Source organism: Thamnophis elegans, chromosome 10, assembly GCF_009769535.1.
Source record: "Thamnophis elegans isolate rThaEle1 chromosome 10, rThaEle1.pri, whole genome shotgun sequence".
Lineage (NCBI taxonomy): Eukaryota > Metazoa > Chordata > Lepidosauria > Squamata > Colubridae > Thamnophis > Thamnophis elegans.
The window spans coordinates 27,963,853-27,980,785 of record NC_045550.1 but is presented as its reverse complement, the minus strand read 5'-3'; the positions used below and the strand labels follow the sequence as shown (position 1 = coordinate 27,980,785).

Genomic DNA, 16,933 nt, shown 5'->3' with positions numbered 1-16,933 from the left:
GGAGGATGGATGGGGTGAGTACTAAAGGCATCCTGGCTGAAATCACTTAAAAAAAAACCATTTAAAAAAAATCCCACTTTTAAGGCGGTGAGCAGATCAAATGCTCCTTCTGACTCCCCACAACAGAGAAAGGGGGCCGAGGAAGAAAGTTAGGGAAGGAAGGAAAGAAGGAAGGAAAGAAGGAAGGAAAGGAAAGAAAGAGGGAAGGAAAGAAGGAAGGAAGGAAAAGAAGGAAGGAAAGGAGGAAGGAAGGAAGGAAAGAAGGGAAAAAAAGAGTGACTGGCCTCATTTCATCCAAGCAGGTTTTCATGCCTAAAATGGGACTAGAAACTCCTGATTTCATGTCTGGTGCCTGAACCACTACTAGGCAAACTGGCTCTCTTATTCATATTTAATTTACTGTGACCAAATATCTTCCAAATCGTGCCAGGAAAGCAGCTCAGCACAGCTGCATTGAGCAACAGGAATAATTTTTACGGCTGTGTAGTTTCTCCTTTTGCAAAACTAGCAGATTAAACTGCAAACTCGCCACAAGATTGCAAGTAACTTCTAAAACTTCTCCTCAAATAGCAGTTATCTGAAACTACCCAGTGAGCAGAGTTGGGTGTTGATATTATTGTATCTCTGTATAAAGCCATGAATTTGTTATAGAAGGTCATAGACAAATAGCTGTCCTTTGGGGTCATTACAGGTGTCTGGAATAGAAGAACATGTGTGTTTTCTGATACGGAAGCATTTTGTATAAAATAGAGTGCAACATTGGCTAATAAACAATAGCTCCAAACTTAGTTTTAAATTCATACATTTAAATTCATTGCTATTTTCACATACTATGTGAACGAGACAGTTTTTATATTCCAACACTTCAGGATACAGTGTTAAGCTTATTGCATTGGGAGATTTTGTACAACATTTGCTTAAAATATTTAAGAAAAAAATGGTTGGATATTTTGTTGTTTAGAATGCAAGGCAAGCACACTTCAATTTTAAGGGACTGGGATTATTTCCATATACTGTACAGCTAGATCTCGATTTACAATTGACCCTAAAATTTCCATTGCAAAGCAAGACAGTTCCTCATTTCATGACCTTTCTTTCCACAGTTGTTAAGTGAGTCACTGCAATTGTTAAGTGAACCATGCAGTCATTAAGCAAGTTTGGCTTTTCCCGGTTACTTTGCTTGTTGGAAACCAGCTGGGAAAGTGACAAATGGTGATTGCATAATCCTGGATACTGCAACTATCATGAACACATGCCAAGTGCCAAGCAAATTTTGACCATGTGGTCATGAGGATGGTGCAGTGGTCATAAAGGAGAAAAACAGTCACAAGTCAGAAGAGCCACAAAGATGATTAGGGGACTGGAGGCCAAAACATATGAGGAACTGTTTCTGGAACTAGGTATGTCTAGTTTAATGAAAAGAAGGACTAGGAGAGACATGATAGCAATGTTCCAATATCTCAGGGGTTGCCACAAAGAAGAGGGAGTCAAACTATTCTCCAAGGCTCATGAGGGTAGAACAAGAAGCAATGGGTGGAAACTAATCAAGGAGAGAAGTTGTGAACGTTCCAACACTGGAAGTTTTTAAAAAGATGTTGGATAACCATTTGTCTGAAATGGTGTAGGGTTTCCTTCCTAAGCAGGGGGTTGGACTAGAAGATCTCCAAGGTGCCTTCCAACTCTGTTATTCTATTCTAACATATACTGTTTTAAAGAAGCACAGAGGGAGCAATCCTCCAGGCTTTAGTGACTATCACTAAGTGTTGTAGTTTATGAGAGGGCTCGCAATTTGGGGGTCCTCCTGGATTCGCAGCTGACACTGGAACATCATCTGTCGGCTGTGACCAGGGGGGGCTTTGCCCAGGTTCGCCTGGTGCACCAATTGCGGCCCTATTTGGATCGGGAGGCACTTCAAACGGTTACTCATGCCCTTGTCACCTCAAGGCTGGATTATTGCAACGCGCTCTACATGGGGCTGCCCTTGAAAAGCGTTCGGAGACTGCAGTTAGTCCAGAATGCGTCCATGTGAGCGATATTGGGTGTACCAAGGTACACCCACGTTACACCTGTCCTCTGCAAGCTGCACTGGCTACCAATTGGTCTCCAGACGCAATTCAAGGTGTTGGTTATTACCTTTAAAGCCCTACATGGCTTAGGGCCAGCGTACCTTCGAGACCGCCTACTGCCACATACCTCCCAGCGGCCAGTAAGATCCCACAGATTGGGTCTCCTTCAGATGCCGTCAGCCAGACAGTGTCGGCTGGCGGGCCCCCGGAGGAGAGCCTTCTCTGTGGCTGCTCCGACTCTCTGGAATCAGCTACCCCCAGAGATCCGGACCATACCCACTCTCATGGCCTTCAGGAAAGCTGTAAAAACCTGGCTGTTCCGGCAGGCCTGGGGCTGTTGACCTCATTGTTGAGGTCCAGCCCCGATTAGAATGAATGCATGTGGTTTTGTGATTTTAAACTGTCTTTTTTCTTATTTTTTTCTTTCTCTTTTTCTTTTTTGTAATCCGCCCGGAGTCCTTCGGGATTGGTCGGTATATAAATTTTAATAATAAATAAATAATAAATAAATAATTTTTTATATAAAATATTTTATTCAATTTTCAATTTTTTTTTTTCACATTCCATTTGCAATCATTTATACACAGGGTATTTACTATAAGAAAAGAAGAAAAAAAAAGAAAAAAGGAATAAAACGAACAAATAAAAAGGAAACACAACTCATCATTCACAACCCCACCTAACCCTTGCATCCTCCATACACCCCATCTACCCCCTCCAACTTTCCTTTCTCCCTCTAACACTCCCCTCCTACTTCCCTTTCCCCTCAAACCTTCCTTCTCCCCTTACTCCCCAGACACCCTCCTTACATTCCCCTTACTCCTTACATTCCCCTTACTCCTTCCTTACTCCTCCCTCTTCCTTCCCTCTACCTCCCTCCTTGGTGTATGCCTTTATTCGAGTGTTGTTTGATCTAATAAATGTAAAATGAACCAAGGAAAAAAAAAGATAATAATAATAATTAAAAAAAAAAAAAAGGGAACCACCGTATATAAATACATTCTTGTTCTTATTAAAACTATGTTAACCCCCCCCACCCCACCCCCCACAATCCCCATCCCTAATCCTCCCGGCTTCCCAGGGCCCACACCTGGCACTACCTTCTATCTAAAATATCTTGTATACATATGGATTAAAAAATAAAAGTAATATATATAAAAAAAAAAAAAAAAAAAGAAACCACTCTTTGTGTTGATCTCAGCCCCCCATCTTTATCTATGCTTAAATAGTATAAATCATTCTATCTATATTTTATTCTCGTCTCTTACTTCTTTGCTATTTACCCCGATCTTCTGTAGACTCTCCCGTTCCCTTCCTAAACCTCATGATCCCTTCCAATAAGATTTAAGCAGCATAGTTCCTGCCATATATTCAAATATAACTTTACAGACAAGTAATCAAACTTTCCCTTCTAGTAAAATTTAAACAACGTAAATGATCTTTCTTTACCCCTTTTTCAAACCGTAATTCAAAATAATCTAACCAGATTTCCCCTTCTTAGTAAAGTTAAGCAGCATAGATCAGATATTACTTTACACAGGAATCAATTTCTATCTTAAGATAATTCCCACCGACTTCCCCTTCTAGTAGAATTTAAATAACTTAGTTCATTCCACATGCATTTTACCCTCATCCCCCACTTGTCTGATATTTACCACTATCAAATTTATACTAACATTTGTTTAAAATATAGCTCAGAGCGATTTGTAGCATGAATCATTCCACGTATTCCAATAATACTTTCAGCAAGAGTCAGTTAACCTTCTATTTTAAGGTAGTCGCTTCTAACAAAGTTTAAACAACATAAATCATTCCGCATTCTTTTTACAGTTATCTTCCCAAGCGGCTTCCTGTTCTGATAAGCTTTAAACAACGTAGATTTTGCCCTCTTCCCTTGCTTGTCTGGTATTTACCACAAATAACGTAGTTCATTCCACATGCATTTTACCCTCATCTCTTGCTTGTCTAATATTTACCACTATCAAATTTATACTAGCGTTTATTTAAAAAGTAACTCAGAACTATAACAACCAACTTTCCCTTCAAATAAAAGTTAAATAGCATGGATCATTTTCAAATAATACTTTCAGCAAGAGTCAGTTAACCTTCTATTTTAAAATAGTCCCATCTAACAAAGTTTAAACAACATAAATCATTCCGCATTCTTTTAACCACTATCAAATTTATGCTAACGTTACTTTAGAATCTAGCTCAAAGTAGTTTCACCCAGCTTTCCCTTCTGATAAAAATTAGTCCATTTTTTCTACCGGAGAGAGGTCTCAAACCCCCATTCAGTCCTCAACTTTAGGAAGTCTTTTGAAGTATCTAAATTCTCGATCTGCGTTCTTCTGCTTCTCCGAGGGAGGAGGGGCTGCCCCCTCCATCTTGCAGCCGCATGGCCAGCCGTTTGCTTTCTCCTTCCGCTTGTCTCTCCTCTCTTCCAAGCGCGTCAGGAAGTCCCGCCTTCAGAATCCTAGAATAGAAATCTTGAGCCTCCGAAACAGAGTTAAGACGAAATCTTTGATTCTCAAATGTAACTGTAATACCGGCAGGGGCCTCCCATCTGTATCGAATCTGTTGACTCCTAAGCTCCTTAGTTAAAAAGGTGTAATTCCTTCTTGCCTTCAACATCTGAAAAGGAATATCTTTGAAAACAATCAGGTCCTGGCCTTCAACTCGGAGACTGTTATTATGAAAATTTTGCACAATCGCGTTTCTAGATTCTTTTGTAGAGAAATGTATAATTATGTCCCTCGGGAGCTGTCGCTGTTCCGCTATCAATGAATTCTGGCGATAGATTTTCCGAATCTGCCAATCAAAGTTAAGTCCCGGGCTTCCCAGCGCATGGCTGAAGGCTTCAGCAAAGGTCTGTTTTAAATTCTCTTGCTCCTTTTCACGGAATCCTCTGACTCTAATTGCAAATGCCTTCCTATTAAAATTTAGCATCATAAGCTGTTCTTCGTTATTTCTAATTTTTTCTTGTAAAATTTGAATATTGGTAGTCAAATTAAAATTAGCCTTCTCCAGACTTTCCAATTTGTTTTCTATTTCAGCAGAGTAATCTGACAGGGCAGACACAGCTGCAAAAGTATTCGCCTTCATTTGATTAACTTTAGATTTTAAATCATCATATAATTCCAATACAAATTCCCTGATTTCTTTCTTAAAAGCGTTAAGCATTTTAAGGAGATATTCCTGTGTTAAAAGTTCCCCAGCAGAAGGCATAGGAGACAAAGGCTGTGTTTCCAATGAAGATTCTTTAAATTCTTTTGTAGCAAGACGCTCCTTTGATTTGGGTGGCATAATAAATAAGCAAGTAAGCAGAGCTTCGCTCCCCTCTATTTCCAAAGAAGAAAAATTTATTTTGTTAAGGAGCAGTCTGCAGGAAGATAACACCGGCTAAGTATATCAATCATCCACGGAGAGAAAACGCCATTTTGAGGTCTATTTAGACAAAGAAGTCTCTAAGACGAATGGTGCTGGTATTTACGATAGTACTGAAAACATAAATCTCACAGGGGTGGGACCCGCCCGTATCAATTCTAGCTTGAAAAAACTTTGTCTTGTCCTGGGGGGGGCTAGCCTGTCTGGGGCTGCCAAAAAAAAAAAGGCAGCTGAGAAGAAATGGCTGGAGATAAGAGCTCCGCTTCGGCCGGAACTAATCTCTTTCCACAGCCAAAAAAGAAAAAAGGCTGTGGTTTACGATTAGATCCTAACCTACGGGGCTATCCTCCCTGCCCCTTTCTTAGCCAAAAAGGGGTGCTATCTATGATCTTATTTAGATATACAGACCAGATCTCTGAGGAGCTCGGTGGAGCCCTCCTCGGCAACAGGCCACGCCCCCCGGAAGCCAATAAATAAATAATTTTTGATGAATGTATTCTATTTTATTTTTCTTTATGTACACTGAGAGCATATTCACCAAAGACAAATTCCTTGTGTGTTTAGGAATTTAGCTTCTCTCTCTTGAAAATGCAAGCTAGCCTTAGCTTTCAAACAGTTCATTTAGTGACCAAAGTTACAATGGCATTGAAAAAAGTGACTGATGACCATTTTTCACACAGCGACCATTTTCACACTTAGCGACCATTGCAGCATCCTCATGGTCACGTGATCCAATTTTTGTTGTTTGGCAACAGATTCGTGTTTATGATGGTTTCAGTGTCCTGGGGTCATGTAATCGCCTTTTGTGACCTTTTGACAAAAAACAAAATTTTTAATCAACCCCCCCCCCCCGGTGAATGGTGTCCCTCTTTACCAATCTGAAAATCTGGTCACCTTACTTTACAAGCATTCAGAAACACCCACTTTTAGCTTTCTTTTTTACCTGACAAGTAATCTGTTTCCAGGCCGATCCCATAGGCCAGATTTAAACACCCTGCATGCCAGATCTGGCCCATGGGCCTTGAGTTTGACACACAGGTTGCTTTAGAATAAAGTACATTATACTGATATTAGAAATATTATGGATATATTCTATTGATGCTTTCAACTTCTATGCCAACTGTTCAAAACAAGGACTGCCAAAATAACAGAAGAGTGTTAATAAATAAAAATGGGAGAGAGAGATTTTAATGACACAAGTGTCATTTCTAGATGAGTACTATGTGGAAAACTAAATGCTAACGGATTACAAGAACAGAAGTTTGAATTTCCGTGAGAGGGGAAAAAACACAATCTGCATCTTGTCTGACAGAGGTTATGCCTTCTAACCTTACAAGCATTTACAAGCATTTCTGGATTTTCTCAACGATCCCACATAGCCACCTACTTGCAAAATGCTAAAAATGTCAAATAGTAAAAGATTTCTTTGGTTTAGAACAGCAGCAAGCTTTCATAACTTACATTAGGAGTTAATAAATGTAAGATAGGAGTTAACATTTTCCAACAAAATGGATACCCACACAACTTTATCAAAAAGTATCAAATCACACAACCCGCTGCACTCCCATACATCAAAAACATCACATCACAAATAATAAACAGACTACTGCAACCACATGGCATTACAGTAACATACAAATCAATGAAAGCCCTTCAAAATATCTTAAGCAAATCAAAATGACCCAGTAGCCCAAAAAACAAAAAAACAGGAGTCATCTACATCCTACAATGCAAGGACAGCCTGGAAAAAGACTAGCAGAGCTCATCCACAAACTACGGTATCTTTTGGAAGACATGATAAAAAAAAATCTCCTTAATTTCACAACATGTGGACTCAATCATAATTTCAACTGGAAAACTATTAGCATCTCTTAGACTAAGCCAAATCCCAAAATGCTACAGAATTCCTGGAAGTTTGGCATTTAGACAAATCAGCTACCAATAGACATATAGAGATAAACCACATTTACACAACTTTCAAAAGAAACAAAAAAGTAAGAAACAAATAAAAAGACTATAACCCCTCCAGCAGTCAATATTCATATAAACAGGGATCAGTACTAGACAAATAATCAGGCAGAAAACAATATTCTAGTCAAAGAGAAAATTACATCCCCGCCAAAACTGACAGGCAACTTATGGGATACAAACAGGCAGCAAACCTTACACTGATATTACCTAATTGGGTAATTGAATATCTACGTAAATAAACACGTTCAGAGAGTACCAAGAACTCTAACCCTGATCCACATGTATTCTCTTCTATTGAAGTTAAAGAAAGCACACAGTTAACTCTATAAAAATGAAAATGCCAGGTAATTAAAATAAAAATGAAAATGCCAGATATTGCTGAGTGTTCTATTTTTGAAGTATCTTGGAATATGGGTAGACACTTAATAAAATTTATTAAATACAAGCACCACAATGTCTTAGAATTGCAAATAATACTATTTACAAATATATAAAATATTAAAATATATTTAATGTATCTAACATTAATTAGAAAAAATGAGCTATCTTTTTATTTATCCATTGGAAAAAAATATCTAAAAATGCATTCTTCATAGATACATCTCAGTCTCAATAATTTGATTCTGCTTGCAACTTTTGTAGCAACTGTAGAGGCTGTCCAATTTCTACTCTTTTGAGTTTAAAAAATAAACCCAACGTTTCTGTTCTACAAATAATATATTCCAAGCTACAAGTAATATATGGCGGAAAGTAGTTTTTTCCAGCCAGCTTGATTTACAATATATACCTTTAAAGTATACAGAAAAGGTCGAAGATCAGAAAATGGAAAGCTCTGAAAATTGTAATAAAGGCTGGTTCATATCATTTCACAGAACATCTGTCCTATCAGCATTTCCCAGCCAAAGAACTATGCAACACCTGTTCATTGATATCTACACCAGTGGCAGATGTAAGAAAAGTGACCAGGGCAGCTTTTTAGAGGGATGCCATCGAGACAATCTGTGTGGGAGAAATTGGATACTAGAGAGATTCCCATGACAGGGAAGACTGCTTTTTTCCCTATCCTTCAAGCTGGAGGAAGTACTGATTGACTTAGATTTTCAGCAACTGTAGCAAAGACAATAACAGACCACCTCAAAGATGATTCTAGAGTCTGGGTAATATTTGAGAGAATGAAAATCACTATATACAAGTGTGCTAACTTACATTAAATGTAACTAGGTAAGGAGAACCTAGTTGCGACCCTTTGAGAATTGGAATAATCTCACAAAAGTGACTTAGCATGTTCACCTTAACTTGTGCTTTCCTTGAAGCTGACTTGAAAATGATTCACAGGCTGTAAATGGTTCAGAATTCTGCAAGCTGATCTTTGATGGGAGGAAGTAGGTTTGTTTATGCTATACATATGACAGTGTTGCATGCTAAAAGATCAATGTCCAGCGTCCAAAATAGGGAAGGCTCTTCTACAGTTTAAGTAGAAGACAGATACATAGTAAGCATAGTTTTTTCATCCTTGTATAATGAGATGAATCAGACATTTTATTTCCATAAAGTTATACTGACATAACATTTTGTTATATGAACTCCTTTTAAAGATATTCTGGTGTAATAAGTATTAGACCACAGTTCCAATCCACCCAATCCCTCTGGACCAAAGTTACATCAAAATTTAAACCAAACCAAAACAAATTTAAAGAAAAATACTATAAACAGAGCGAAATAATAAAAAAGTCAAAGTCAAATTAAAATGTAAAACTATTAAGTATCATTAAAAGAAATTGAAAGCAGGTATTTATAGCTTCCTTGAACCTCTCTTAAGGGAATAGATTCAACCCCTACATGGGCTGCTTTCTACCTATAATTCAGGAGCAATGATAGAAAAAGCTTATTCCTAAACCATCTCTGGGTAAGCTGGAGGCATCCAAAATAGATGCCTGATTATCTTAATTTTGGGGATCATATAGAGAAAGGAATTGTTTCAAACAACTCAAATTTAAAGTATTTGGGATTTTAAACTAATAACTATATTTTGTCTGGAAGACAAACCCATTCCCTTAGGGGAAAAAATGTAAGAACAGATGTAGCTATCATTAGCATTTTGATAACAACCATCACCCAAACTCCTGATGACCTCATCTAGTGGTTTCACATGTGTTTAAAACAACCATTAAAATATTCACTGTAAATGCCTCCCTATGCATCAAACTCTCCGTTATGGAGAAATGAAACATGTTTGTCTGAACTATGCATAAAGAATATATTTTTATAAAACTAAACAATTTCTAAATATTTTTACAAGGGAGATTCTCATATATTTTAAAGACAGAAAATATGGAAATTTTGCCCGGTTTAAAGGATTAAAATTCCTGTTTCTCTTGCAGTATGATCATGCATGCTAAACACACAAATTAAACTAAGTATGAATATTGTAAACTTATTTTGGATGGAAAAAAATATAAATTGATTCTTGTTGCCAAGTAAGCTAAGAAATATCTTTTAAGTCTATTCACGCAGTGCTAGTTACACTAACCTATTTTAACTTCAAGTGATGAAGGTTTCCATAGCAGGTTTCCTGTTTTTATACAGAACTGATGTTATCAGAGCCAAAGCAGCACTTCCTTCAAGCAAAGGGAGGAATCCCAACCTGGCTTTCCTTATTTTTCACCTCAAAGTAAGTCATAGCAAACATTCTAAATATATCAGCAACTGTTAATCTGAGGAGGTATCCAAATAACCTACCCCAATATCCCAGTTGCCCTCTCTTTCTCATCATTCAATAGTGACACTATGCCACTCAGGCGGTCTTGTCGACGTTGATAGAGTTTGGAAGATGTTAGTCCCCGAAGTCTCACACCAGCCATGGTTCTTACCACTGGGAAGAAAACTGCATGAGGATAACCGAATAGCAACTCTGAAGTAGAAACTCACAAGGTTCAGGAAATGGGTTTTTCCAGTAAAACAGTCTTCTTGTATTTGCTAATTAAAAGAAGTGACGTCCATTCTTCTCATGCACCACTTTTTCCTCAAGAACTTTACAGATTCCTTGCCTGCTTTCCTTCTCTCTTCAATCCATCCCATTAATAACGTTATGAATTCAGAATTATATTTGTTTAGAGAATATAAAACACCTTATTTCAAAATCCCCTTAACTCCCTCCCCCAAAATCACAGAAATAATATAAATAAATTATTAATTTAATAAATTATAAACAATATAATTGTTTATAGCCATCTCAGAAAATATAGCTATGAGATTTTTAATAGAAGTTATTTCATCAGTAAATAACAATGATAATAATAAAAATATATCCTTTAATTTCAGCAATCCTTAACTAGTTTTGCTCTAAAAAATTTCATGTGACTAGAACAACAAAAAAATGCTAGAAAGGAGCAAAGTGGCTTTGAAACTCACTCCAAAAATCACATTTCAATATAATATCAAGAAGCACAGTAAAGAAACATATTTTACATTCCTAAACCCTCCCTGCTCCCAGTCCATAATTCTAGACTCAGAAGGTCACTGACTCATGTTGTTGCTTTCTTTACACCCACTTTGGAAAAAGTATCATGTTACACAAATTGGAATTATAACTCTGAAGTTTTAATTGTTTTGGTGATCCAGCCCTCCCTGGCCTTCTCTATCTATTGTTCTGTTAACTTTTGCTACCATATTTTAAATGAGATTTTTAACTATTTATTATTCCTTATTCTGTATGTATATATGTATGTATGTATGTATGTATGTATGTATGTATGTATGTATGTATGTATGTATGTATGTATGTATATAGCTAGTAATACTGCTACCAACAATCTTAATAAAATCAATAGTTATATTTTGGGAGGTTGTTAAAATAACTCTTTGCGTGCTTGCACATTAGAGTTTAATACCTTACCTTATTCCAATTTGTTTCTGCTTATAATTATATAACTATTAATTTTATTAAGATTGTTGGTAGCAGTATTACTAATAACATTTTAAAGTAATCATTGCCAAAGGCTCAACAGAGTAGCCTTATAAATTATCCCATTTCTGGACTAATTGTTTTCACAGACTTAGAATTGAAAGATCTTTGGTATGCTATGAGTGTTCATTATCTAATTTGCTGTTATCATATGTAGACATGATAACATGTCTTATGTCAGGCGGCCTTTATCTCTTAAATCTCATCAATCATCTATTAAATGATCAAGATTCATCCAAGTTGGGAAAATGTCAAGTTTCCCCAAATAAGAACAATTATATGTTTATAGCAGTGGTTCTCAACCTGTGGGTCAGGACCCCTTTAGGGGTCGAACAACCCTTTCACAGGGGTCGCCTAAGACCACCGGAAAACACATATTTTCAATGATTTTAGGAACTGAGACACCAATTTTATGCTTGGGGGTCACCACAACATGAGGAACTGTATTAAAGGGTCGCGGCATTGGGAAGGTTGAGAACCACTGGTTTATAGGATTGTGTTATATTTATCACACAGGATAAGACTTGTAATGATTCATCTATGCTATATATTCTGCTAGTCTGCCCTACTGTTATAATCCATTAATTGTGGGTTCATAATTATTTTGGCAGCTAGTTTCAAAAGATGTGATAATTTATATCAGAACAAAGGCTGAAATACTGAATGAGTAACAATGAAGATTTATTTATTTATTTATTTATTTTATTTTATTAAATATATTTATATGCCCCCAATCCCAAAGGACTCCGGACGGCTTACAAAAAATAAGAGGAAAAAAAACACATAACGAGAAAAGAAACAGTTTAAAAACAGCAACACCCTCATACATTCATTCTAATTGGGGCTGGACCTCAACAGTGAGGTCAACAGCCCCAGGCCTGCCGGAACAGCCAAGTTTTTACAACTTTCCTGAAGGCCATTAGAGTGGGTATGGTCCGGATCTCCGGGGGTAGCTGGTTCCAGAGAGTCGGAGCAGCCACAGAGAAGGCTCTCCTCCGAGGGCCTGCCAGCCGACACTGTCTGGCTGATGGCATCTGAAGGAGGCCCAATCTGTGGGATCTTACTGGCCGCTGGGAGGTATGTGGCAGCAGGCGGTCTCGAAGATACTCTGGCCCTAAGCCATGTAGGGCTTTAAAGGTGATAACCAACATCTTGAATTGAGTCCGGAGACCAATTGGTAGCCAGTGCAGCTCACGGAGAACAGGTGTAACGTGGGTGTACCTCGGCATACCCAATATCGCTCACGCGGCCGCATTCTGAACTAACTGCAGTCTCTGAACGCTTTTCAAGGGCAGCCCCATGTAGAGCGCGTTGCAATAATCCAGCCTCGAGGTGACAAGGGCGTGAGTGACCGTTTGAAGTGCCTCCCGATCCAAATAGGGCTGCAATTGGTGCACCAGATGAACTTGGGCAAAGGCCCCCCTGGTCACAGCCGGCAGATGATGTTCCAGTTTCAGCTGCGAATCCAGGACGACTCCCAAATTGCGAGCCCTCTCTGAGGGGTGTAAATTTTCACCCCCCAGGGTTAAGGATGGACTGTCCAAGCAGTCCTTCGGGGGCAACATCCAAAGCCACTCTGTGTTATCTGGATTAAGCACAAGTTTGTTCACCCCCATCCAGATCCTAACAGCCTAATTTTATAATTATACCCTGTTTCTCTGAAAATAAGACCTCCCCACATAATAAGCCCAATCGGGTTTTTGAGTGCATGAGCTAAAAAAGCCTTCCCCGAAAATAAGCCCTCCTCAAAAATATTGCAACACAGCAGCAGCTATGAGGTGACCACACTCGCTGCCTCCTGCACCTCAAAAATAATAAGACCTCCCCAAAAATAAGGCCAAGTGCTTATTTTGGGAGTCAAAAGAAAATAAGACCCTGTCTTATTTTTGGGGAAACACAGTAGGCATTTATTTATTTGCTTGTAGAGGCACGATAGCTCAGCAGTTGGACACTGAGCTTGTCAACTGCATAGCTGATAGCCCAGGTTCAATACCCAATGGGGTGAATTCTCATTACTTGCCCCCGTTTCTGCCCACCTAGGAGTTTGAAAGCATGCAAATGAGAGTAGATAAATACTATACTTCGATGGGAATGTAACAGGGTTCTGTGTGCCTCAATATATAGTTATGCTGGTCACATGACTACAGAAATATCTTCAGATGATATTGGCCCCTTCAGCTAAGAGCAGAGATAAACTTAGTCCTTAGATGGAGATTACAGTCAGATATGACTGGACAGGGGAAACCTTTATCTTTACTTTTTTTGCTTGTAAGTATTTATGTGTTTTCATTATAATTTAGCTCAATTTTATACCAAATAGTTCATGAACATTTGTATTAAATATTTTTTTTAATCATATAAAAAAGAAATGTTCAGAACATTATTTTCTGAATAACCCTGAATGCTATAATTTGTACTCTCAAAACACAAAAAATAGGCTAAGAGTTCACTATCGGGTTAACAGTCTCATCATTTCAGACTCTCGTGATTTATTCTTGCTATTTCTTCATTGTTTGTATTTTTTGATAGAATTGATGTATTTATACAAAACAAAACAAAAATGCAGAATTATTATTTTTCCAATAACAACAACAACAGAATAGTAAGCAAATATTATAATATTTGCTTACTAGAAATTATATTATACAATATAATTGCCTTCACAAAACTCCAAATCTCAGCTGCATGTCACACAAACAGCAGATTTCCTCAGGATGCATGTCTTTATCTCAAACAAAAGGAAGGAAGCTCATCTTAGCACAGTACAAGAAATCCTCCCAGCTGCCCACTTGAAAAGTGAAAGGCTTTTTAGCCTTCAACATTTGCAAGAGAAGCAAGAGAAGAAGGAATTCCTTGGAGAATGAATTAGAAACAGTACTACGGACCATTTGATAAAAAGGAAATAATCTATAAACGGTTGGGGAAAAAATTCATAAAACAAGTAAGGGGAATTTGACTTCAAAAGCAGCCCATTCCAAGGAATGGTAATAATGTTAGCTAGAAATCGTGCATAAACTATTTTTATTTAACCTGTATTTACAGTAGAGAAACAGTAACTGCTCTCCCAATCCTGTATTTTTATGCAACTTGGAACTGCTTTACAGCACAGTTTCTCCAAATAAAGGCAGACTAAAATCAGTCCAAAATCTGCCCAGAATCTTATAACTCCATTTACAGGTTTTTCCTGAGAAATTCTTTTACCAATCTATTTGAACGTTCTGCATTTTTACTGGTTTTGCCATTAAATGCTTTGCTCTTTCCAACATACGATTGCACAGCATTCACTCTACCCAAGTGTATTTTATTATTTAAATTTTTTAATAGATAATAAGTTAGCACAAATTTACAATAACATACAATCAATTCAATATCTGATGAAAAACATCTATAATTTTAAAGGTCCAGAGAGGCAAATAATAAAATCTAAGATTTAAACAGGTTTCTTAAGAGTCAAACAACAGGATAAAAGCTTTCACTCTCTCCCTATATAAAGTGCCTGTTTGCTATATCTCACTATTCTGTAATAGTTTATTAACTAATAAGCCATGCATAAAGATTGTTTAAGAGAAAACCAGCCCCAAGTAGCGAGTGTATTTTACATTCCACTTGTTTAATTTAATTACAGTGAATACAGCAGCAGTATATTGCCTTTTTTCAGGCATTTTTCATTTTTTAAAATTTCCCGTATGGGATTGAAAAACTGGATTTCCCTATGGTCTCTCATCTAAGTACATATCAGGATTGATGCCCCCTTTGCTTTTTGCCATCAGCGAAAGTCGGGAGCTGCCATCTGCTGTTGACCACAAGCGTTTGGTTTTCAAGGCCTCTTAAAGCAGTGTTTCTCAACCTTGGCAACTTGAAGATGTCCGGACTTCAACTCCCAGAATTCCCCAGCCAGCTGGGGAATTCTGGGAGTCGAAGTCCGGACATCTTCAAGTTGCCAAGGTTGAGAAACACTGTCTTAAAGCAAAAATGATCGCATCACATATAAGAGAAATGAGCGGTTTCAGCCAGAAGAGGGAAACTTCATCCCCTCAGTAAATACGTGATAGGACAAAGGTTAACGGGCAAAGAAGCTTTCTCTCCAGCTAGCAGTCATGTTTCACAACCCCACCCCACCCCCAAGCCCCGAAAGATCAAGGTTGCAAAACCCGACAATTCCTTTTTAAGTCCCGCGAAGGGGGACTCCTGGCAGCGACTGAACCACCCGGGACAGCGGTCGCGGAGCGCGAGCGGTCCCGTGGAGGAAGGAGCCGAAGCTGTTTCGGCGTTTCGTTATCACCCGCCCTGGAAAGTGAAGCCGAACGGAGCTTCCAGACGACTGCGGGGGACCTCGCTGTGTTTCTCCTCTTACCTGCCCGTCATGGCGGCCGGGGGTCCAAAGTACTCTTGGCCAGAGAGCTTCGGTGCAGGAGTCGTGGGGAGAGCGACGAGCAGCGCGCTAGAGCACCCGGGTCCCGACTGCAGCCGCCCCGCAGCCCGCCTGCTATTGTCCTCCGCCCGGTGCTGGCTGCCGTGGCGGGCCGCCCCTCTAGGTCAGGACAGGCGGCCGGATCTTCCTCCCGCCCCTCGGCCCGGCACATATTTTTCCTAGAAAGGGAATGAAATAATAAATAATGAAATAGCGAGGGCGGCGGTCCTGTGCGGTGGGACTTCATAGTGCCGGGCGGTGGAAAGCAAACCGCAGCTACAATACGGCTATGGCTTGCTTGCTCTTACTCCGGAGATACTCTAAATAAGCTTGTAGGATTAGAGCAGCGACTATTTTGAACAGGTCCTATTAAAACCACGGTATGAGCCTCATTCTGTGTCTATGGCCATTGCATATTGCCATCTTTAGGAATATTCTTAATATCCCAGTATAAATTTGTAAAGCTCCCCATCTCACAAAACATGACTCTGGGCAAGTACAGTTAGTCCTCTAGTTATAACAGTTTGTTTAGTGACTGTTCAAAGTCACAAAGGCACTGAAAAAAGTGACATGACCATTTTTTACAAGACCCTTGCAGCATCCCCATGGGTACATGATCAAAATTCAGATGCTTGGCAGCTGATTCATATTTATGATGGTTGCAGTACCCTGGGTGCCCTGCCATGATACCTTTTGCAACCTTTTGACAAGCAAAGTCACTTAACAATCGTGCAAATTGGAAAATTTTGAAAAATGAGATTACAAAAGCTCAGTCTAGTACAATACTAATGAAGAAGAAAAATAACAGCTCCCAAAAGAAACCAGCATGGCTGCATGAAGAACTCTCTGACAAATTGAAAGACAAAAAAGTTAAGTATAAAAAATGGAAAGAGGGAGACATAACTAAGGCAGAATATCAGCAAATAGTCCGAGCCTGTAAAGATGAAGTAAGGAAAGCTAAGTAAAGTAAAGTAAATATTTTTTATTAAGTAAAAAATAACAAAAAAAACCACCTTCCAATATGTTAAAAACAAGAAAAGGGTTAAGGAAACAATTGGTTCATTGCTAGGAGAAAATGGCAAGAAGGTGACAAGCAACAGGGAGAAAGCAGAACTATTTAATTCATTTTTTGCATCT

At 38.6% G+C, this 16,933-nt stretch overlaps 1 protein-coding gene across 2 annotated transcripts in view; it reads right to left on the bottom strand.

The window, feature by feature from the left end:
• The window catches only part of LIMS2 (LIM zinc finger domain containing 2), a 32,842-nt gene extending 16,867 nt beyond the window's left edge, over nt 1-15,975 (bottom strand). Inside the window, exon 1 of one of the 2 annotated variants that reach the window (XM_032225725.1) lies at nt 15,740-15,975. In XM_032225725.1, the coding sequence (XP_032081616.1) occupies nt 15,740-15,750 (11 nt within the window). In that variant the 5' untranslated portion in view covers nt 15,751-15,975. The remainder of the gene's footprint in view (nt 1-15,739) is intronic. The other variant, XM_032225726.1, reaches the window with a different exon arrangement.
• Between the last annotated feature and the right edge of the window lie 958 nt (nt 15,976-16,933).